The following is a 24,653-nucleotide window of genomic DNA, read 5'->3' on the forward strand; positions in this document are numbered from 1 at the left end:
TCCCCCCCACTAATTTGCAGTCAGCAAGACAAACATTTCAGGTACATATTATCCAAGGAACATCTTGTGCTAAAAGAGAGAATGCCAAGATGCAAAAGTTAGGTTTTGTTTTTCTTCAAATCTCTTAGAAGTAATTTTTGTGCCTTTTCTAAAGGAAAGTTCGCTGTTTGTTTGCATAGCCTATTAGAAAAACTTCCATTCAAATCAAAATTTGAAAATTGCTTAATTATTACTTTTTACCAAGTCTTTCATCTACTGCTCATCGGTATATGATGCATTGAGTCTTTTAGTTGTAAAGGGATATTGTATCTTGTGTAGCAAAAGTGTGTGATAATATAACAGATATTTTCCGTCCCCCCAAAAAACTAGACTAATATTATGACTTGATCTAAAGATGTTTATTTTCAAAAGGGCCTCTTGTACAGTGTGATCCAAGGTTCATATACTTTTGATCTCTATATTTTTTAGATTTTGCTTAGTTATTTCTCTCAGACTGCTGAGAAAGTATATATTTATAGCACTAAGACTCTCCAAACCACAACCCAATTTATTATTATTATTTTTTAAAAGTGTGCTTCAAAGCTGAGAAAGCTTTAACAGTGGCCAGGAAAAAAACCCCTGAAGGTGACCTACTGGGGTATGGCAGAATGTCAATTTTGGTACCTTAAGATAAACTCTTTGAAATATCACCTTTTAACCTACCTATCGAAATGTGGTTCACCGACAAAAGGGCGACCGAAAAAAGCACGCCCAACTAAACCGTGGTGACAAAACCGCAAGGTCTAAACCACGCCGACGAATGAGCGCTGAAGCGCACTGACAACAGCGCGCCGACAGAAGCACGCTCTAAACCTAACCCTAACCCTAATCCTAACCCTAACCCTAAATCTAACCCTAAACCTAACCCTAACCCTAATCCTAATCCTAAACCTGACCCTGACCCTGACCCTGACCCTAATCCTAACCCTTACCTTACCTTAAATCACGCTTCTGTCGGCGCGCTGTTGTCGGCGCGTTGATGACGTCGCGGTTTTGTCACCGCGGTGGTGTCGGCGCGCTTTTGTTGGGTCACGTCAAAATGTTACAAAGAAATTAGATTCAGTTCTGGGAAACGATTAATGATCAGAATGTTGATGTCACTTCCTGTTTTGTTATATTTTGGTTTTTTATTTTAATTTAATAATTTAATTGAAGACAGATAGACAGACAGACAGACAGATAGCTATATCTATATAGATATAGATATAGATAGATAGAGATAGAGATAGAGATAGAGATAGAGATAGAGATAGAGATAGAGATAGAGATAGAGAGAGAGAGAGAGAGAGAGATAGAGATAGAGATAGATGTAGTTAAGGTAAAGGTTCCCCTCGCACATATGTTCTAGTCATTACTGACTCTAGGGGGCCGTGCTCATCTCTGTTTCAAAGCCAAAGAGCCAGCGCTGTCCATAGACGTCTCCGTGGTCATGTGGCCGGCATGACTAAACACCAAAGGCGCACAGAACGCTGTTACTTTCCCACCAAAGGTGGTTCCTATTTTTCTACTTGCATTTTTTACATGCTTTCCAACTGCTAAGTTGGCAGAACCTGGGACAAGTAACGGGAGCTCACTCTGTTACATGGCGCTAGGGATTCAAACCGCCGAACTGCCGACTTTCTGACCAGCAAGCTCAGAGTCTTAACTACTGAGCCACCACATCCATATAGATATAGATTTCTTTATTGGCCAAGTGTGATTGGACACACAAGGTGCATATGCTCCCAGTGTACACAAAAGAAAAGATGCATTCGTCACGAATCATAATGGAGCCGAGGTGGTGCAGTGGTTAAATGTAGCACTGCAGGCTACTTCAGCTGACTGCAGTTCTGCAGTTCGGCTGTTCAAATCTCACCCGCTCAGGGTTGACTCAACCTTCCATCCTTCTGAGGTGGGTAAAATGAGGACCCGAATTGTTGTTGGGGGCAAGAGGCTGACTCTGTAAACCGCTTAGAGAGGGCTGAAAGCCCTATGAAGTGGTATATAAGTCTAACTGCTATTGCTATTGCTATTGCTATAAGGTACAACGCTTAATGATAGTCATAGGGTACAAATAAGCAATCAAATCATACTAGGAAACAATCAATATAAATCGTAAGGATACAAGCAACAAAGTTACAGTCCTGCAGTCATAAGTGGGAGGAGATGGGTGATAAGAACCAGGAGAAGATTAATGGTAAGAGTAATGCAGACTTAGTGAACAGTTTGACAGTGTTGAGGGAATTGTTTGTTTAGCAGAGTGATGGCGTTCGGGGAAAAAAAAACTGTCCTTGTGTCTAGTTGTTCTGGTGTGCAGTGCTCTGTAGTGTATATTTTGAGGGTAGGAGTTGAAACAATTTACGTCCAGGATGAGTGTTTAGAGTGTTTAGAGTGTTTATTATAATTTATAGGCCGCCCTTTTCCCTGAGGGGACTCAGGGCGGCTTACAAAACACGGGAAAGGGGGGTACAAAGACAAAAAACATAAGACAATACATAATATTAAAAATAAAGCACAACATTCATTCATCATTCGGGAGGGGACAAACTAAGATTTTTATCCCCAGGCCTGACGGGATAGCCAGATCTTAAGGGCCGTGCGGAAGGCCTGGGCGGTGGTGAGGGTGCGGATCTCCACGGGGAGATTGTTCCATAGCGTCGGAGCTGCGACTGAGAAGGCTCTCCTCCGCGTAGTCGCCAGTCGGCACTGACTGGCGGATGGAATTCGGAGGAGGCCAGCTCTATGCGATCTGATGGGACGCAGGGAGGTAATTGGCAGAAGGCGGTCTCTCAAATAGCCAGATCCACTACCATGGAGCGCTTTGTGAGTGGTAAGTAGGACCTTGAAGTGCACCCGGAGATCAACAGGTAGCCAGCGCAGCTCACGGAGGATCGGTGTTATGTGGGCGAACCGTGGTGCGCCCACGATCACTCGCGCGGCCGCATTCTGGACTAGCTGAAGTCGCCGGATGCTCTTCAAGGGCAGCCCCATGTAGAGCACATTGCAGTATTCCAGCCTGGAGATCACAAGGGCTCGAGTGACTGTTGTGAGGGCCTCCCGGTTCAGGTAGGGCCGCAACTGGCGCATCAGGTGAACCTGAGCAAATGCCCCCCTGGTCACAGCTGACAAATGATGGTCAAAACTCAGCTGTGGGTCCAGGAGGACTCCCAAGTTGCGGACCCTGTCTGAGGGGTATAAATTTTGTCCCCCCAGCCTGATTGATGGAACATTAGCCAAATTATTGGGAGGAAAACACAACAGCCACTCGGTCTTTTCTGGGTTGAGCACCAGTTTGTTAGCTCTCATCCAGTCTTTAACAGCCTCAAGGCCCCGGTTCATCACTTCCACCGCTTCATTGAGTTGGCACGGGGCGGACAGATACAACTGTGTATCGTCCGCATATTGATGGTATTTTATCCCGTGCCTCCGAATGATCTCGCCCAGCGGTTTCATGTATATGTTAAATAGTAGGGGGGATAAGACCGAGCCCTGCGGCACCCCATAAGTAAGGGGCCTCGGGGACGATCTCTGCCCCCCCACCAACACTGACTGCGACCTGTCCGAGAGGTAGGAGGAGAACCACTGCAAAACAGTGCCGCCCACCCCCACCTCCCGCAGTCGTCGCAGAAGGATACCATGGTCGATGGTATTGAAAGCCGCTGAGAGGTCAAGGAGAACCAGGATGGACGCATAGCCTCCATCTCTGGCTCTCCAGAGATCATCGGTCAATGCGACCAAAGCGGTTTCTGTGCTGTAACCGGGCCTGAAGCCAGACTGGAAGGGGTCAAGATAGTTAGCTTCCTCCAAGGTACGCTGAAGCTGGAAGGCCACCACCTTCTCAACAACCTTCCCCACAAAGGGGAGGTTGGAGACTGGACGGTAGTTATTAAGAACTGCTGGATCCAAGGACGGTTTCTTCAGGAGGGGTCTCACCACCACCGCCTTCAGCGCGGTGGGGAGATGCCCCTCCCGAAGAGAGGCGGTAACAACCGCCTGGATCCAGCCTCGTGTCACCTCACTGCTGTTGGCAACCAGCCAGGAGGGACACGGGTCCAGTATACAGGTGGAGGCGCTCACAGCTCGCATAGCCTTGTCCACATCCCCGGAGGCAACATCCTGAAACTCAACCCAGAGATGGTCTGCCAAATCATTCCCTTGTGTCTCGGCTGGATCTGCAAGAGTGGAGTCCAGGTCCGATCGAAACCGAGCAACTTTGTCCGCCAAGAACTGTACATACTCCTCAGCCTTACCCTGTAAGGGGTTCTCCATCTCCCTCCTATTTAGGAGGGAGCGGGTTATCCTAAACAGGGCAGCTGGGCGGGACTCGGTGGACGCTACCAAGGAGGCAATGTGTGATCTTTTGGCTGTTCTTAGAGCCCGAATGTACTCCTTGGTGCAAGCTGTCAACAGTGCCCGGCTCGACTTGGACCTATCGGACCTCCACAGGTGCTCTAGGCGTCTCCTCCGGCGCTTTATCTCACGGAGCTCCTCGGTGAACCAAGGAGGCCTCCGTGGGCCGCTGACCCGGAGGGGCCGTAGTGGCGCAATCCGGTTCAGAGACTCTGATGCTGCCGAGTGCCAGGCCGCAGCAAGAGTCTCCACCGAACTGTGGGCGAGAGCATCTGGAATAACCCCAAGCTCCGTCTGGAACCTTACTGGGTCCATAAGTCGCCTGGGGTGGAACCACCTGGTCGGTTCCTCCTCCCTACGGTGGGGGTTTGGCCTCCGGAAGTCTAGCCTCAGTAGGCAGTGGTCTGACCACGACAGGGGATGAGAGGGGTCTGTAGATATTTTCACGGCCCTCTTTTTGACTCGTGCAGTGCACAGGTCCTCGATGGAAGGCAGAGGTTGGCAGTAATTGTTTTTTCTGCAGTTCTAATTATCCTCTGAAGTCTGTTAAAAATTAAAAATGTTCTTTCTCCAAAATCCACATATTAGCCGTCTTGTCATTTAGTATCTTTGAATGAGAATGACTTCCAGGAGTGGTATCTGTGTTATATACAACGATGGTGGTATTCTGCTTTATGTAACAATTATTTTTCTGAATCGTGCCAAATTGCTAACCCAACATTCTGTTTCCAGTAACAGTAAGTCAACATTTTGTGGTTTGGCAGCTCCACTGTCAGAGGGGAAGTGAACATGGAAAACAGTTTCCCCTTATTATTTATATCCAGTTATAGCAGCATTAAGGTAAAAGGTTCCCCTTGCAGAAATGTGCTAGTCGTTTCCGTCTCTAGGGGGTGGTGCTCATCTTCTGTTTCAAAGCCGAAGAGCCAGCGCTGTCCGAAGATGTCTCTGTGTTCATGTGGCTGGCATGACTCAACACATGGAACGCTGTTACCTTCCCACCAAAGGTGGTCCCTATTTTTCTACTTGCCTTTTTACATACTTTCGAACTGCTAGGTTGGCAGAAGCTGGGACAAATAATGGGAGCTCACCCCATTACACGGGACTAGGGATTCGAACCACCGAACTGCCGACCTTTCTGATCGACAAGCTCAGCGTTTTAGCCACTGAACCACCGCGTCCCTAGATAGATAGATGGATGGATGGATGGATGGATGGATGGATGGATGGATGGATGGATGGAGAAAATGAAGCCGAGGTGGCGCAGTGGTTAGAGTGCAGTACTGCAGGCCACTTCAGCTGACTGCTATCTGCAGTTCGGCGGTTCAAATCTCACCGGCTCAAGGTTGACTCAGCCTTCCATCCTTCCGAGGTGGGTGAAATGAGGACCCAGACTGTGGGGGCAATTTGCTGACTCAATTTGCTAAAAAATCTGTAAACCGCTTAGAGAGGGCTGAAAACCGATGAAGCGGTATATAAGTCTAATAAATAAATAAATAAATGTGGAGCTGGCCACGCCCATCCTGGCCATGCCGCCCCAAGGTCAAACACAACCCTGATGCAGCCCTCAACGAAGTCAAGTTTGACACCCCTGTTCTAGGACACTTGATGATCTATTAAGTCCCTTCCAAAATCGTTCCTTCTAAGATTCTATGTAAGTCCGGAAAATGGCTCAGTCAGTGGTTTTGAAGAACTTCTCTGAAAGGTGTGGGAAACGGCAGGAGGACTTCGTACAGGTAGTCTTACGGCCAAAAATTTATGTTGCTAAGCGAGACATTCGTTAAGTGAGTTTTGCCCCATTTTACGAACCTGTCTTGTCCCAGCAGCTAAGTGAATCTCCGCAGTTGTTAGTGTTAGGGTTGTTGGGGGCGATATGCTGACTCTGTAAACCGCTTAGAGAGGCCTATGAAGCGGTATATAAGTCTAACTGCTATTGCTATTGCTAGAGAGAAAATGAGAGAGAGAGAGAGAGAGAGAGAGAGAGAGAGAGAGAGAGAGAGAGAGAGAGAGAGAGACGATAGCAATAGCAATAGCAGTTAGACTTATATACCGCTTCATAGGGCTTTCAGCCCTCTCTAAGCAGTTTACAGAGTCAGCATATTGCCCCCAACAACAATCCGGGTCCTCATTTTACCCACCTCGGAAGGATGGAAGGCTGAGTCAACCTTGAGCCGGTGGGATTTGAACAGCCGAACTGCAGCACTGCAGTCAGCTGAAGTAGCCTGCAGTGCTGCATTTAACCACTGCGCCACCTCGGCTCTCACGCCAAGAGAGTCAGAGACAGTGAGACAAGAGAGAGAGACTGGTGATATTTGCTTTAAAGAACTTTTCTTTTTTCCCTTTTTCCTCTCTTTATTTGCACGGAAGAAGAATAAAAAAAAAATAGCCCTCCTCCCTTAAAAGCAAACAATGTGGCTGTAGCACTTCCTTTTTTAAAAAAATGAAGTTAGCCTAGAGTTGATAAAGTAACCTTTTTTGCTGTTAGCTTGCTGTTAACTGTTTGTAAGGCGGTTGCCAATATTATGCCAGGTGTCGATTTCTCCTTGTCAGCCAAAATCTCTGATCACCATGGAAACCACTCAAACAAAAAGAACATAAGCAGCTAAAGTATTTTGAAAAATAAAAAAGAGAGAGAGGGAGAGAGAAAAATAATACCAGCCCTGATTTCTTAAGAGTTTTACGTACCTGTAGTTGTAAGTGTAGCTTTTTTACAAAAAAAAGAAGAGAAAGAGATCCTTGCCGCTACCTAGGATCGAAATAGAATTACTGGAATGCAACCTTAGCTGAAGCAGGATGGGATAGATAGAGAGAGACCGCCTACTGCCAATCACCTCCACTCCACCAATTAGATCCCACAGATTAGGCCTCCTCCGAGTTCCATCAGCCAGTCAATGTCGACTGGCAACCACGCGGAGGAGAGCCTTCTCTGTGGCAGCTCCGACCCTATGGAACGAACTCCCCGTGGAGATTCGTACCCTCACCACCCTCCAGACCTTCCGCATAGCCCTTAAAACCTGGCTGTCCCGACAGGCCTGGGGCTAAAGACCTTAACCCTTCCCGAATAGTATGAATGTTGTGCTTTTAATGATGTATTGTCTTATATGTAACTTGGTTTGTCCTCCCCTCCCCCTGAACTGTGAGCCGCCCTGAGTCCCCCCAGGGAAAAGGGCGGCATACAAATAAAGTATCTTATCTTATCTTATAAGCAAATGATGACTAAGCTTACCCAGGTGCTGCTGGGGTGTGGCGGGACTGCATGCAAAACCACCGTGCTATATAGATAACAGGACAAACCTTGTGTTAGTTTGCTATGAAAACGCCCGTTAGGCACAGTGACAAAGGTAAAACGTTTAGGGCAGTTATGGCTAACCTTTTTTGGATCGTGTGCCAAAAGCGGGGGGGGGGAGCGCAGAGACATTCTAGGAGCCTGGGAAGGGTGAAAACAGCCCCTCCCGCCCCTCCCGGAGGCTTCAGGAGGAAGAAAAACTCAGTTTATGGAGATTCATCCAGGTCATGATTGTCCCAAAGATGTTTTTTTTTTTCAAAGGTGCCAATTATCAATGACTCTCTAAAAGGATGCAAAGGACCCAGTGGTGAGATTCAAATAATTTAACAACCGGTTCTCTGCCCTGATGACTAGCTGGGTAGGTGGGGACCAGTGGTCATGTGACCGTGTGGGCGTGGCCAACTCAACATCACTCACATCGATGGGCGCTTCGCCTTAGCTGTGACAATGTAATAAGGGTTAACCAGAGAGGCAGTTTCTGTAAGCAGGGTAATAAAGATTTGGATAGAAACAACACCCAGAATGTTTCCTTCCTGCCTTCTTTACAGGATGAGCTCTGTAAAGTGGGGGGTAGGGAGAAACAAAATGAGATTTCTTCCAACAACCGGTTCTCCAGACTGCTTAGAAAGTTAAGAGCCAGTTCTCCCGAATAGGTGCGAACCGGCTGAATCTCACCACTGAAAGGACCATAAATACTTTCAATCCTCACCATCCAGTCGGAGCTGAAGAAGCTTCTTGGATGAGAAGTGAAACTTCTTCAAAAGAAAAAATAAAACCCAAGAAAGTCTAGTTGCCTCCTGAAAAAGCACCTTTGGGATATCCATTCAGTCGTGTCCTACTCTTGCTGACTTTCTAGGCCTGGTCTCTCCACATCTTCTGATCTTCCACTGCTTCTCTGTGTTGTTCTATGCCATTGACGGCTAAACTTTTGGTTGTTGCGTGCCCACACCCATAATGCAATGCACATGCTACACACACATCCGTGTGCCCCGACCCTTGTGCATGCATGCACAACCTCATGCTCCCCCACTCCCCCATGCATGCGCACATGACACCCCCCCCCCACTCCCTGCAGCCTCCTGGGAGCCAAAACAGGTTGTGGGGGGGGGGGGCTGCAGGCCCCCATGCCCCATTTTGGGCCTAGTAAGTCTCCCTGCAGCCTCCTGGGAGCAAAAGCAGGGTGACCCGATCAGTTGTTTTCTAAATGCAGCTTACAAAAATCTTACTTAGAAGAAATAGGAATGGAGTTTATTAATCCGGCATATCTGTGGTGAAATTCATTTTTTTTTACTACCGGTTCTGTGGGTGTTGCTTGGTGGGCGTGCTTTGATGGCCATGGCAGGGGAAGGATATTGCAAAATCTCTATTCCTACTTCACTCTGGGGCCAGCCAGAGGTGTTATTTGCCAGTTCTCCTAACTATCCAAAATCTCTGCTACCGGTTCTCCAGAACCTGTCAGAACCTGCTGGATTTCACTCCTGAAGCATATGTAGAAAAGCCCTTTTAATCAATGGAGCCACATATTACGCTGTTCTGACATCCCCTCCGTACGCTGAGGCACTCCAAGACAAGATTACTGCTAGACAATTTCATGACCCGTCAAAACCGCGGTAGACAAAACCGCGCTCGACGAAAGCGCGTACCTGACGTCATCAGCAGCGCGATGAAAAAAATTAAAAATAAATTAAATTGAAATTAAAATAAAATTAAAGCAAGCCGATTCACATAAAGGTAAGGGTTAGGTTTAGGGTTAGGGTTAGGGTTAGGTTAAGGGTTAGGGTTAGGTTTAGGGTTATGTTAAGCGTTAGGGTTAGGTTTAGCGTTAGGTTAAGTGTTAGCGTTAGGTTTAGCGTTAGGTTAAGGGTTAGGTTTAGGGTTAGGTTAAGGGTTAGGTTTAGGGTTAGGTTTGGGGGGGTTAGGGTAAGGTTTTTGCTTTAATTTTAAATTTACCACTCACAGCGCGATGTTTTCGTCGCGCTGTGATGACGTCACGTACACGCTTTCGTCGAGCGCGCTTTTGTCTACCGCGGTTTTGTGGTGGAACCGACAATTTATTCACAGTAAATTAACACACCGACAAGACTTTGGCAGCAATCCAGACTTCCAAGATAAGAAATACACTCGAGAGCTTCTCCAGCGTTGGTATATTAGTTGAATCCTGCAAACAGCCTCCTCCCAAAGTCTCTCCTTATATACTCTCTTGGGAGGAGCCTAATTACAACCACCTGAGTCCAATTATCTTCTGTATCTGCATAGTTGCTGTCGGTGCTTATCCAGGACCAACTCCATTAGCTCCTCCCCACTGCTCCAAGGCTAGACCTCTTCACCACTGCTCCAGGGCCTGACGTCATGGGCACACTCCCTTTGGCTTTCACCGCTGCTCCATGACTCAGGTGCCTCCTGGTGACCAACCAGCCTCTCTGGTCCCTGCTCAGAGTCTGAACCCTGTCCAGGGTCCTCCACATCTTCCAGAGCCGACTCATAGGGCCCATCGCTATCGGAGTCTGTTGGCAGCTCCAACGGCTCCTGCTGGGCCACAACATTACACTAAGCATTTATTGTTTTAATCATGATGTTTGACTAAGCCACAGTTAGCTGAGTTCACATAGAAACCTTAACGGCTAGGCATATGCCAGAAACAATTATTTTTCATCTTTTAATGACCCTGTAATCCCTTGCATCGCGGTGGAGTCGGGGCAACGGAATGGAGCTGAGTGTTTACTGGACGGATGCCCTTCCTGTCACCAATGCAAAGTTCGCAGCAGATATATACTCATTGTGCCTAGAGAAAGAGATCCTTGCCGCTACCTAGGATCGAACTCACAGCCTCCTGATTGTGAGGCGAGAGGCAATAGGAAAACCAAATTTGTTAACAGTCTGCAATCCTGGCATCCATACGTCTTCTGTCAAGAAATGTTCATCAAATTCTCTTTTTTTTCAGGAGGTGTTTGGCTCAAGAAAAAAGCAAGATAAACACCGTTTTTCTGTTGTTGTTTTTTTCATTTCTAGAACTTTGTCAAGTGCTGGGAAAGAGCTGAAAGATAATTTTCTGAAGGCCTTGGCAGAGAGAGAAGAAGCCAACCGTAATGGGAAAATGTCTGTGAGTAAAACTAAAAAAGTCCTATAATTGGTGTTGAAAGAAATCTCCACCTGGGTTCAGTTCCACGTGGGGAAAAAGACACTGGATTCATGGAAGTTGCTTGGAAAGAAGGTTTATTGATGGTGGACAGGACCACATGGTTTGAGATCCTGGCGGGGGGGGGGGAAGAGGGGGATTACATGCCTTGAAGATCTTGAAGAAAACAAGGGAAGAGATGCTGAGAGAGCCTGGGTTTTATATCCTCTCTTGGGCCCCGCCTTGGAGCTTCCTGTTCCTGCGTAAGAAATGTATTCTGATTGGTGATCAGACTCTCAGGGGGAGGGAGTCAAAGTTAGCTAACTTTATAGGCTGTCTATCTCTCAGGCTTGGTTGAGCTGTTGCTAGGTGACGATCAGTAACAGGATTCAAACATTTTTATTACCGGTTCTGTGGGTGTGGTTTGGTGGGGCATGGCATGGTGTGGTGGGCGTGGCTTGGTTGAGCTGTTGCTAGGTGACGATCAGTAACAGGATTCAAACATTTTTATTACCGGTTCTGTGGGTGTGGTTTGGTGGGGCATGGCATGGTGTGGTGGGCGTGGCTTGGTTGAGCTGTTGCTAGGTGACGATCAGTAACAGGATTCAAACATTTTTATTACCGGTTCTGTGGGTGTGGTTTAGTGGGGCATGGCATGGTGTGGTGGGCGTGGCTTGGTTGAGCTGTTGCTAGGTGACGATCAGTAACAGGATTCAAACATTTTTATTACCGGTTCTGTGGGTGTGGTTTGGTGGGCCATGGCATGGTGTGGTGGGCGTGGCTTGGTTGAGCTGTTGCTAGGTGACGATCAGTAACAGGATTCAAACATTTTTATTACCGGTTCTGTGGGTGTGGTTTGGTGGGCCATGGCATGGTGTGGTGGGCGTGGCTTGGTGGGCGTGGCAGGGGAAGGATACTGTAAAATCTCCATTCCCTCCCGATCAGCTGAGACTCAGGAGGCAGAGAATAGATGGGGGCGGTGCTAGTCAGAGGCGGGATTTACCAGTTCTCCGAACTACTCAAAATTTCCGCTACTGGTTCTCCAGAAGTGGTCAGAACCTGCTGAATGACACCTCTGGTGATGATGTAATGAAAGGGCTCTGGAATTCCTATTATGGCTCTGCCTGAAGAAGGAAGATCTTTGTTATGTAGAATAGACTGGCTCAGGCTTTAAAGGGGGGGGGCTGAGTTTCTGCCTCCGTTTTAGGGGGAAATATTCTGCCCTTTTAATATTTCCTAAAATATTTCATTTTCTAGGAGAGAGATGGGTTTTAACTTACATTGTACGCCTACATCGGCATACAATGAATATCTACCATTCAGATATTGGAATTATGAATTGTAAATATGAGAATGTAAAATCAGAAAATATATCTGAACACATCCACCTGCGAATAAATGCATACCAGCGGTGGGTTCCTGCCGGCATTACTACTGGTTCGGCGTGCAAAAACTTGGATTATTATTAGTAACATGTGAGAATAAACAATATTTAGATTTAGAATAACAGAGTTGGAAGGGACCTTGGAGATCTTCTAGTCCAACCCACTGCTTAGGCAGGATACCCTATACCACTTCAGACAAATGAATATCCACTCTTTTCTTAAAAACATGTTAAAAATATGCTTTCATCTTCCATATATTGCCAGAGATCCAGCAACCTTACAATCTAAAACTTACCTGAAAAACCAAGCTAATCAGATCTTTTCAAAAGTACAGTGTAACATTGCCTATTTCCATCGGTTTGATATAAGTTTTTTTATAATTTGTCTCGCTATGATTAATTTTAGTTAGGAAGTAGAAATAAAAGGAGCCTCCAGCAAAGAGAATGGAAATAAAAATAACAGCGATGGAATTTAGGATGAAACTGGATCGAGAGAATGCCCGAAGGAGTATTTTAGAGATTTGCATGGTAACGATTGGGATAGTAGAACTGAGACTAATGTTATAAATATTAGGATTAAAGAAAAAACTTGATGAAAGGAGGGTTATGTGTGCTGTGACAATCTTGAAAAATAATAAGGCTGCAGATCAGGGCTTCAAAATTTTTATCTTGTTTTCCCAAAAAATAAGACCTCCCCAGCAGGAGTGGGTTCTAGCAGCCGCTACTGCCGGTTCACTCACCTCAAAAAATAATAAAACTTCCATGAAAATAAGGCCAAGCGCTTATTTCGGGGGTCAAAAGAAAACAAGACCCTGTCTTATTTTCGGGGAAACACAGTAGCAAGTGGTTCTCTACCCGGATGCTGAGTGGGCGTGGCCATGATGGGTGTGGCCTAGTCAACCTCTTGCACCACGACGGCGGGATGTGTGTGTGTTTTTGCCCTTCCTGGGCTCTGGAGGCCTTTCTTGAGCCTCTGGGAGGGTGAAAACGGCCTCCATAGGCCCTCCGGAGGCTGCAAATGGGCCCGTTTCCGGCCTTCCCAAACTTCCAGTAGGCCCAGTTTTCACCCTCCCTGAGTGTCTGCATGCGCCCTACACTTACCTGCATTTAAAACGAGCCGTGTGGGGACTGATGGGAGGGACAGGGTGGAGCGGGTGGGGCCAGCCAGGAGTGGGATTTGGGGGTTCTTCAAACTGCACCGAATCTTAGCTAGAGGTTCTCCTGAATCCCTGCAAACCCCCCAGTAGCCCACCTGTGTTGCAGCTGTAGAAAAGGAAAAATATTAAAATACAGGTAGTCCTTGACTTATAACCACAGCTGAGTCCAACGTTTCCTTTTCTAAGCGAGACAGTTGTTAAGTGAATTTGGCCCCATTTTACCAGGGTTTCTTGCAACAGCTGTGAAGCGAATCACTGCAGTTAGCAATAGCAATAGCAGTTAGACTTATATACCGCTTCATAGCCCTCTCTAAGCGGTTTACAGAGTCAGCATACTGCCCCCACAGTCTGGGTCCTCATTTCACCCACCTCGGAAGGATGGAAGGCTGAGTCAACCATGAGCCGGTGAGATTAGAACCGCTGAACTGCAGATAACAGTCAGTTGAAGTGGCCTGCAGTACTGCGCCCTAACCACTGCGCCACCTCGGGTCTTAGTTAAGTTAAGTTAGTAACATGGTTTTAACCGTTCAAAGTTTCGACGGCACTGAAAAAACTTGTGACTTGTGGCCGTTTTTCACAATTACAGCCTTTGCAGCATCCCCATGATCACGGGATCAAAATCCATATTTATGACTGTTGCTGTGTCCCAAGGTCACACGATCCCCTTTTGCAACCTTTCTGACAAGCAAAGCCAATGGGGGGAGTCAGACCGGGTTACTAACTAGTCAGCTGCAGGGATTCACTTAACAACTGTGGCAAGACAGGTCGTAAAATGTCATTTAGATGGATTTGATGAGAAGGGCAGGTGTTAGGAATTTAAAGAGAAAGAAAGTAAAGTACCATATTTTTCGGAGTACAAGACGCACCAAGATTTTGAAGAGGCAAATTTTTTTAAAAAGTTTTTGTGCTTTGCAGACCTCCCAAAACCGGCCTGTTTTTTTGTGAAACAGGCCCATTTTTTTGTCAAAAAAAGGGCATGCATAGCCTTTAGGAGGCTTATAGAGTGCTTCTAGGGCAAAAATGAGCAAAAAAAACGGCCTGTTTTCCGCTCATTTGTGCTCTCCCCAGCCCCCAGGAGCACCCTGGAACCCTCCCAAAGACTATCCATGGTCATTTTTGCAAAGGGGGTGGGGTTTCAGGAGGCTCCCGACACGAGTGATGTTGATCTGGCCACGCCCACCCTGGCCACATCCACCCCACCACTGATCCAAGATAGCAATAGCAATAGCAGTTAGACTTATATACCGCTTCATAGGGCTTTCAGCCCTCTCTAAGCGGTTTACAGAGTCAGCATATCGCCCCCAACAACAATCCGGGTCCTCATTTTACCCACCTCGGAAGGATGGAAGGCTGAGTCAACCTTGAGCCGGTGAGATTTGAACAGCCGAACTGCAGAACTGCAGTCAGCTGAAGTAGCCTGCAGTGCTGCACTCTAACCACTGCGCCACCTCGGCTCTCTTCAAACACAACACTATGCAGCCCTCAGTGAAATTGAGTTTGACACCCCTGCTATACAATATATCCAAGATCTACCTTATTTAAGTTATTCCCAAATAATATGCAGTCTAATCATCAAATGATTAATGCAAAGACAGATAGCCAGAAGAGAAACATTTCAATTTAATAAACTGATTTGCAGATATTTAGGGAAATCCTTGTCAATTCCCAGTTTACACCATGTTCATATTTATTATATTGAAAGTTTACCATGTTCACTACTGATTAGCAGTATCGTCTTAGCATTGTGTCAATGAAAATGTAGGCGCGCACCAGGGGTGGGTTTCTCGCCCCGTTCCAACCGGTTCGGTTGGAACGAGGCCGGCAGCGTCCTCGCGCATGCGCGCGCTGCGCACGTGCATGCGTACTAGCGTCTGTGCGATGCTCCAGCTGCTCCTGGAGGATCGCGCAGGCGCTGTATGCGTCCTGCGCATGCGTGGAAGCGCAGAATTCGGCAAAACCGGGTAAGGAGCGGGCGCGCGCAGGGGCGCGGGCGCAGGGGGGGGCTTCGCCATTCCCGGAAGTTAGTTACTTCCGGGTTCGGCGACCAACCGGATCGCGGGGACCGCCGCGAACCGGTTGAAACCCACCCCTGGCGCGCACACTCCTGTTGCACTATTGTTGTTTGTTCTGGTGAAAGAAACTGAATGTATCATTATGATGTTTCGCTATTTTCTACGTTTCATCAAGTTTTTATGCTGCAGAAGCAGAAGAAAAAAAATTCTCAAAATGTTTATTTCCCTTTTGATTTAAGGCATATTGCCGAAATGAATGATTTCCGTGCAGAGTTTATGTCCGTCATGTGGCTAATCATAATTTAATTTCAAGCAAATAACGTTTATGCCTGAAATATGAAGCACATACTAGATTCTCGTTCTCCGGCGTAGTGTAAAATGTAATTAAACTTTGTATTTCCTGGAAATAGCTGGAATGCGTATAAATAACTCTTGCTTCAAGGTGCAGAGGGTAGCAAGGCGTTTTCAGAAGGAGAAATGGCATTTCACCAGCTCAAATATCTTACCTTGGCCAGAAGGTTGTTTATGAGTTTTATTAAAAAAATAATATTTTCCTTGCAATCTCTCTCCTCTCTCTTCCCCCCCCACTCTCTCTGACCCCATGCTATTTTGTTTTCCTTTTCTGACTTTTTAAAAATGATTTATTTATTTATTTTTTTTAAAAGGAAAAAAGTAGGCTAGGACACAGGCTCACTTCAGTCGATTCTTGATTTGCAGAGTTGAACTGAAATGAACTTGCAAGCTTCTTCTCAAACCAGGTTTGAGAAACGAAAACCTGAGATTTTCAAGCTAAGTTAGCAATAGCAATAGCAGTTAGACTTATATACCGCTTCATAGGGCTTTCAGCCCTCTCTAAGCGGTTTACAGAGTCGGCATATCGCCCCCACAGTCTGGGTCCTCATTTCACCCACCTCGAAGGATGGAAGGCTGAGTCAACCTTGAGCCGGTGAGATTAGAACCGCTGAGCTGCAGATAACAGTCAGCTGAAGTGGCCTGCAGTACTGCACCCTAACCACTGCGCCACCTCGGCTCTTAAGTTGTATAAACTCTGAGGTTTTGGAGAGGGAGATGAAGCAAGTTGGGTCAAGAATTACCTCAGAAGTTGTCCCTGCAAGACAGAGCTCATGGCTCAATAAGGAAAGGTGGAAAATGAGGTGAGATAAGAACAGGTGATAAATAAGGCTAATTATTACAATAATTAGTAACTTCATGTAGTGACTGTACACAGTTCCAGCGGAACTGAAAAAAGTGACTTATGATCATTTTTCACACTGCAGCATCCCCATGGTCACATGATCAAAATTCAGATATTTGGCAATTGACTCATATTTATGACGGTTGCAATATTCTGGGATGATGTGATCCCGTTTTGCGACCTTCTGACAAGCAAAGTCAATGGGCAAGCCAGATTCACTGAAAACCCAGATTACTAACTTACCAACTGCAGCGATCCACTTAACGACTGAAGCCAGAACAGTCGTAAAATGTGGCAAAATTCACTTAACAAATGTCTCATTTAACAACATAAACGTTGGGCTCAATTGTGGTCGTAAGTCGAGGACTACCTGCAGGGTACACTTCTCCCAGGATAATGTTGCAGGATCTAATCTGGATCGGTCCCCGGGACTAGAGGGGACTGTTCCAGATTGGTTCCTGCAAAGTAGAATCAGACTACAGTATTATACTTTCCAATCTCCCATCTTTCAGCTGGATACAAACCAGAAAGCTTTCCAGAGAGTAAGATGGCTCTCTGGAAACAAATACTATGTGGAGTAAGACACCCCTAAAACCTCTTGGTATGTGTGTTCTGTTAAGATATAGCCTGTTGTGCCTTAAAATGGCTTTTACTGTATTGCTGTAAAATGGCTTCTACTGTACAGCGCAGTGGAGTTGCCATAGTAACGGCTTCATAGTACTCCACAAGAGGGCTCCCTCTGGTAAGGAGAAAAACCCAACATTAGAAATTACATTCAGTCCGGACATTTTCCCCCTATAAATAAATATCCTGGCAACGCCAGGTTATCAGCTAGTGTTAAATAAATTCTGATTTTTTTTCTACAAATTAATAGCTATTATATAGTTTTGGGGAAGTTATTATAAGCGTTTGCCTGAAATTAATTTTATCTACCTCATTCTGACATTTTGACGTCTAATTTTTGGCAACGATATATCTTGAAAACTACCACATTAAAAGAATTCGCCTTATTAAAAGAATTGCTCAGAATTGCAGGATGAAATCATAGCTACAACAAATTTGGTCCGTGTCTTTTAGGAAAGTGATTTATTTTCCTCCCAAGTATTTCCAACATTAATTGTAATAGGTGCTATTCAAATGAGATTTTATAGAGATAGTTTATTTTATCTTGAATTTTTTGTTTGGTTCTGTTTATTTTAAAGGCAGGCCATGAAGTCATCTTTCCAAATGCTAAAAACAGTTGGATAATTTAAAACTCTCCCCACAGGGAAACCAGATGACAACCTTTTGGAAAAGGTTTAAAAGAATCCAGTTAAAATAAAAACTGAACAAAAATTCATCCCAAAGGCCCTGGCCAATTCTGTTGTGACTCAAAATTAAATTGTTCTATAATAAACTAGCTGGATACCTGTGCTCCACTACAAAACTATGTGATCGGGCTTGATAAATCGACACAGCTTGAAAATGGATGAGTAGTTACGATCGGCCTCTCCTTTCCCCTTCTCTCCCCCAGGCTTGCCCCACAGAGGCCTCTCCTCTCTTATCCCCTTCTCTCCCTCAGTCCAACTCCTTAGTATCAGAGCATTTTTCAGGTAGGAAGGGGTCGCAGAATGTCTAAACTCCCAGCCCGCAGGCTGGATGAGTCATGTGCTGGCCACACTCACATCCAAGTGGCAGTTGGAAGAGTTCTTTTCAGGTGGGGAGGGGGAGTAGAACGTCTAACTCCTTAGCATCAGAGTGTGTTAATAATAATATAAGAAATACTAATGATCTGATGGTCATTTTGAAAAATCCTTTTGTAGTGGGCACCTAGAAGTCAAGAGGAACATATGTGCCAAATTTCAAGGCTTTATGGTTCTGGGGAACGGAAAGTTGGCGGAGGAAAAATTCCTCCTTGACCTTTTCTGGTTTGTTAGTTTAGTTTTGGGGGTGATAGGTGATGTTCTCAAATGATGAAAGCGAGAACTAAATGTCTCAGAAATGAAATGTTTTAATGAAAAGATGAACTGGGGTGACATGATAACAGAGTCCCAATATTTGAGGGGTTGCCGCAAAGAATGGGGGGGGGGAGTAAATCTATTCTCCAAAGTATTCCAGGAGAAAGGGAGGAAGGAGAAGGAGGGAGTGGAGGGAAGCAAGGAATGAAAGATGAAGGAAAGAAGGAAAGAGAGATTGGGAGGGAGGGAGGGAGGAAGGAAGGAAGGAGAGGGGAGGGAGGGAGGAAGGGAGGAGAGAGGAAGGGAGTGGAGGGAAGGAAAGAAAGATGAAGGAAAGAGATTGGGAGGGAGGAAGGAAGGAAGGAGAGGGGAGGGAAGGAAGGAAGGAAAGAGATTGGGAGGGAGGAGAGAGGAAGGGAGTGGGGGGGGAAGGAAGGAAGGAAAGAGATTGGGAAGGAGGGAGGAGAGAGGAGAGAGGAAGGGAGTGGGGGGGAAGGAAGGAAGGAAAGAGATTGGGAAGGAGGGAGGAGAGAGGAAGGGAGTGGGGGGAAGGAAGGAAGGTAAGAAGGAAAGAGAGATTGGGGGAGAGAAGGAAGGAAGGAAGGAAGGAAAGAAGGAAGGAAGGAAGGAAATGAACTCCTTGCACAATCTCCAGGCAATTCAGAAACTGTCCAAAGCAGGCATTTTCTACTGTTTTTCCACTTGTGTGGGTTGGCAGAAAACTAAAAAAAACCAAACTCATCTTCACATTAACGAGTTTTGACTGGCTCTTTCTCCCCAGGAAAAAAAGAGCTTGCAATCAAGGTGGGCACGTCAACAAAAATATCAACCGTGTGTGCAGCTGCTTATTTGTTTTTTCTTTCTTTCTTTTTTATTTTTTAAGAAGGGCAAATTTCATGCTTGGAAACATTTGGAAAGGGATTGAAAGTAGAACACCTGATATAATAGTGCCCGCATACAAATCTTTACAGTGTGCCCACACTTGGAATATAATCTTGAGTTTGCATCAGGGCACCTTGAGAAGGATTTTTCAGAGCTGGAAATTTTTTTACCAAAGGGCAAGAGAAACGATCAGGGGCTGAAAAAGCTCCCTTGGGAGGACAGGTGATAAGAGCTGGGTCCCTTTAGTGTGGAGTGAAGGAAGGTAGTGGGAGACACAGTGGAAATATATCAAATCTTGCAGGATAGAGATACTGTCGAGAGAATAAAGTTTTTCCTCCTCTCTCACACTGTTAGAATTTGAGGCTGTTATCATTACTGGGTTGAAATAAAGGGAGATCCAAAACCAGCAAAAGGATATAACTTTCACTCAGAACAGGTCTACCCTGGGCAATTTATTGCCTAACAACTGAGGTAAATTATCTATCTATCCATCCATCTAGCCATCTCCCTTTTTATGACCCTGTAATCCCTTAATTCAGGAAAGAGTCAAGGTGACGGGATGGAGATGAACGTTTACTGACCGGTATGCCCTTCCTGACACCACATGGAGTTTGCAGCAGATATTTTTTTTCTTTGTGCCCCAGGAGAGAAACATCTGCCACTACTTAGGATTGAACTCTCAATCTTCTGACTGGGAGACAAGCATTTTCACCATAAGGCCACTATGCCCCCCTCTCTCCCTCTCCCCTGCCACTCAGCCAGCTCTATCTATCTATCTATCTATCTATCTATCTTTCTTTCTTTCTTTCTTTCTTTCTTTCTTTCTTTCTTTCTTTCTTTCTTTCTTTCTTTCCTTCCTTCCTTCCTTCCTTCCTTCCATCCATCCATCCATCCATCCATCCATCCATCCATCCATCCATCTATCTATCTATCTATCTATCTACAGTATCTATCTATCTATCTATCTATCTATCTATCTATCTTTCTATCTATCTATATCTACAGTATCTATCTATCTATCTATCTATCTATCTATCTATCTATCTATCTATCTATCTATCTACAGTATCTATCTAAAGTATCTATCTACAGTATCTATCTATATCTATCTATCGACAGTATCTATCTATCTATCTATCTATCTATCTATCTATCTATCTATCTATCTATCTATCTATCTATCTATCTATCATTTGTTTGTCTGTCTGCATTGGACAACAGAGTATAAGCATTAAAACCACAAATGTACATCTTAAGAAAACACATTAACACATATTTATGTAATTGTACCCCACCTTCATTATTTGTTATAAATAACTCAAGATATTGAACATGACTAATTACTTGTTTAATTTCTAAACAAATTGCTGTCAATCAAGGGCTACCTATATTTGCCTCTGCATTCGCGATCTACTTTGGTTAATGGTAAAATCCAGAGATTTGCCAGCAGATGGCAGGTTTTTGGACAAGCAAGAGTTCCAAATATCAGCAGGTTTTGATTCCCTCCCACCCACCCACTCTAGTTGTACATGTTCTTCCTTTCCCCTGGTCTGTGAACATTCTTTCTCTTGCTCAAAACATGTTGGATATGCTGTGTTTCCTCCCCCCCCCCCCACCTCCTTCCTTGGGAAAAAGAAATGGCTGCTGAAGTAGAAGGAACGAAGGAGGAAAATAGTTCAGAAAGTACTTCATGCTCATTTGATGTCCTCAATTCTTCTTGGTCACATCAAATATTTTGGGGTTTCCAACTAAAAACATGGGGAGGATTGGAACAGTTGCATCAATGAGATTTATACGCCACTATCTGGGTTAATAAATAAGAAGCAGTACGATTCCATGAGCTGGATGCAGCATTCAGGGGATTTCCTTCTGTTCCTGGTTTAGATAGGTGCTGGCTCTACTTTAAATAAGCTCTAAGGGTGGGATAATTTCTGTCATGGAATTTGCCCTATTGGGCTGTTTATATTTTTTCACATGAAAAGCTCAAAAGTTCATGCTTTTGAACCAAAGTCTTCCTCTTTCTGGCATCCAGTTTTGGTTGCCACGATATAAGACGTTGAGACTCTAGAAAGAGTGCAGAGAAGAACAACGAAGATGATTAGGGGAGACTAAAGCATATGAAGAACAGTTGCAGGAACTGGGTATGTCTAGTTTAATGAAAAGAAGGACTAGGGGAGATGTGATAGCAGTCTTTCAATATCTCAGAGGCTGCCACAAAGAAGGGGGAGTCAAGCTATTCTCCAAAGCACCTGAAGGCAGGACAAGAAGCAATGGGTGGAAACTAATCAAGGAGAGAAGCAACCTAGAGCTAAGGAGAAATTTTCTGATAGTTAGAACAATTAACCAAAAGTTAATTGCCTCCGGAAGTTGTGGTGCTCCATCACTGGAGGTTTTAAGAAGAGATTGGATAGTCCTTTAACTGAATAGGTCTCCTGCTTGATCAGGGGGTTGGACTAGAAGACCTCCAAGGTCCCGTCCAACTCTGTTATTCTGTTATTCTGGCAGATGGCAATTGTGTGAACCCCGCTGAGGTTACTCATTTTCCTTTTTGAACTTCTACTAAATCGATTGCCTCGATCTTTATTCCTCTCAAAGTCACAGGGACTTTTCCTCTTGTAACTTCTTAATTTCTAGATTGTATAAAACCTCAATTTTGGGTTCCAAGGCTATGGTTTTCCCAGTTGCAAGGGATGGCTGTGAAAGTTGGAGCACAAGAAAGGCTGAGCGCCAAAGAATGGAGGCCTTTGAACTATGGTGCTGGAGAAGACGCCTGCGAGTCCCTTGGACTGCAAGGTGATCAAAGTGGTCAGTCCTAGAGGAGATCAACCCTGACTGCTCTTTAGAAGGCCAGATCCTGAAGAGGACACTCAAATGCTTTGGCCACCTAATGAGAAGGAAGGACTCCCTGGAGAAGAGCCTCATGCTGGGAAAGACGGAGAGCAAAAGAAGAAGGGGACAGCAGAGAATGAGGTGGCTGGATGGAGTCCCCGAAGCAGTCAGCGTGAGCTTAAATGGACTCCAGAGGACAGGAAGGCCTGGAGGAATGTTGTCCATGAGGTTGCGATGGGTCGGACAACTAACAACAACAATAAGGATCTTTTTGATTCTCATCTTGAGTCTCTGCTTTAATCTCACAGTCCAGTCTTTTTGCCTGTGTGGTACCAACTCATCTGGAGATATGAGTAATTTTAGTCAGCTGATTGCCAAATCACTTCTAGTTTAATGGGCTGGTTTTCGTCATAGATCGAATGTTTTCAACAATATCTTGCTGAGTTTGCTTTGGATTCTGAACTCTGAAAGCTGAGAAAACAAAGCACTTTCATCTTTACGCATCCAAAATCCATACACTTCATCATTAAATAGCATGAAAGAAAGTGAGAGAGATTGAAGGAATGTGGTGTGTGTGTGTGTGTGTGTGTGTGTGTGAGGGAGGGAGGGAGGGAGGGAGGGAGGGAGGGAGGGAGAGAGAGAGAGAGAGAGAGAGAGAGAGAGAGAGAGAGAGAGAGAGAGAGATGTTTTTGTATATACTGAAGGAAGACAGAACCTTTTGGGATTTTCTCTGTTAAATATAATCCAGTGGAGAAGGAATAGAGATTTTACAGTAACCATCCCCTGGAGTGGGGAGAGAATGGGGATTTTACAGTATCCTTCCCCTGGAGTGGGGAGAGAAGGGAGATTTTACAGTATCCTTCCCCTGGAGTGGGAGGGAATGGGGATTTTACAGTATCCTTCCCCTGGAGCGGGGAGGGAATGGGGATTTTACAGTATTTTTCCCCTGGAGTAGGGAGGGAATGGGGATTTTACAGTATTCTTTCCCTGGAGCGGGGAGGGAATGGAGATTTTACAGTATCCTTCCCCTGGAGTGGGGAGGAAATGGAGATTTTACAGTATCCTTCCCTTGGAGTGGGGAGGGAATGGGGATTTTACAGTATCCTTCCACTGCCATACCCACCAAGCCATGCCCACCAACCCACACCATGCCTATAGAATGGGTAGTTAAATTCTTTTGTATCCCACCACTGCTGATGACCCCAGCCTGATACGGAGCCCATCAAGTAGTTGTTTGGATGTTTGTCACCAAGAATGGTGAAGATTTATTGGGTTTTGCATTTGCAGTTTTACTTCTGTAAGCTGCCAGAGGTCATCGTGAGGGAGTTGCGCAGCCCTATTAAATTTTCTTAATAAATAAACAGATTTCATGAACTTATCAACGTAGCCTGAATACTTGGCTCAGATATTTTGACCAGCGTAATGTTTACATTTTACGTTGCACCAACAATCCGAAAGGAGCACGCATGCATGAGAGTCAATTATTCGGACATGTGGAACCTCGTGTTTTCACTTCAGCACAAAATGTCCTTGTGCTGAAGTCTTAATAGCGTTTAAAAACAGACAAACAGACAAGAGTGGGATGTAGCTGCCTTTGTGACAGAATTGAAATTTAATCTGGATATTTGGGGCATCAGTGGAGAAGGATATTTACAGATACAGCTGTGGTGAGCAATGATCTCCTTCAAAGTCAAAAACATGATAAATTATCTTGTTCCTCACAATGCCGTTGGGATGATGATGGTGTCAAGAATAACAAGAATATCTTCCTGATTCACCCAGTTCCAGAGGCTAGTTTATATTCATTTTATTGATATACCGGTATTTTTCAGTTTATAAAATGCACTCCACTCCAAAATGAAAGTGGGTAGAAATGTTGGTGTGTCTTATAGAGCGAATGTTGCTGAAGCCCCGCCCACATGCGTCCCCCCCCAACCTTTCGGCCCCTGCCTCCCAGCAATTTGCTTCCTTGCAGCAAATAGCAAGCAGCCTGGTCAGCTTCAGCACAGCCTGATTTAGCACAAGCAGCTGATTGGTGGTTGGATCTGCCACCCGGAAAACCTCCAATCAGCTGTTCCAGACTACGGGAATCTCCGCCACCCATTGGTGCCGCTGCTGCCCATCGCCGCCTCCATGTGCCCCATTTTCGGCCTCGACGCATCCCATCTTTGGCCTCTGCATGCCCCATTTCCAGCTTCCCTGCGCCCCATTTTCGACCTCTGTGCATTCTGTTTTCAGCCCCTTCCGTGTGGTGGGGATAGGAGCGATCCCCACCACCTGAAATGGGCCGAAAATGGGACGCATGGAGGTTGAAAATGGGGTGTGTGGAGGCTAGAAACCTTTTCTTGTTTTCCCCAAAAACTAGGTGCGTCTTACACTCCGAGCGTCTTGCAGTCTGAAAAATACGGTAAGTAGTGATATAGATTCCTATCTACGCTGATCTCCCAATCCCACATGCAGTAAGATATAACAAGATTGATTTTAGACACTT

The 24,653-nt window shown here is 45.4% G+C and overlaps 1 protein-coding gene across 1 annotated transcript in view; it reads left to right on the forward strand.

Moving 5' to 3' along the window:
* Nucleotides 1–6,032: 6,032 nt before the first annotated feature.
* CFAP299 (cilia and flagella associated protein 299) overlaps nucleotides 6,033–24,653 on the forward strand; it is a 197,298-nt gene continuing 178,677 nt past the window's right edge. Inside the window, exons 1-2 of the mRNA XM_032224320.1 lie at nucleotides 6,033–6,070; nucleotides 10,661–10,751. Of these exons, the coding sequence (XP_032080211.1) occupies nucleotides 6,033–6,070; nucleotides 10,661–10,751 (129 nt within the window). The remainder of the gene's footprint in view (nucleotides 6,071–10,660; nucleotides 10,752–24,653) is intronic.

The sequence above is a fragment of the Thamnophis elegans genome, chromosome 9 (genome assembly GCF_009769535.1).
Source record: "Thamnophis elegans isolate rThaEle1 chromosome 9, rThaEle1.pri, whole genome shotgun sequence".
Lineage (NCBI taxonomy): Eukaryota > Metazoa > Chordata > Lepidosauria > Squamata > Colubridae > Thamnophis > Thamnophis elegans.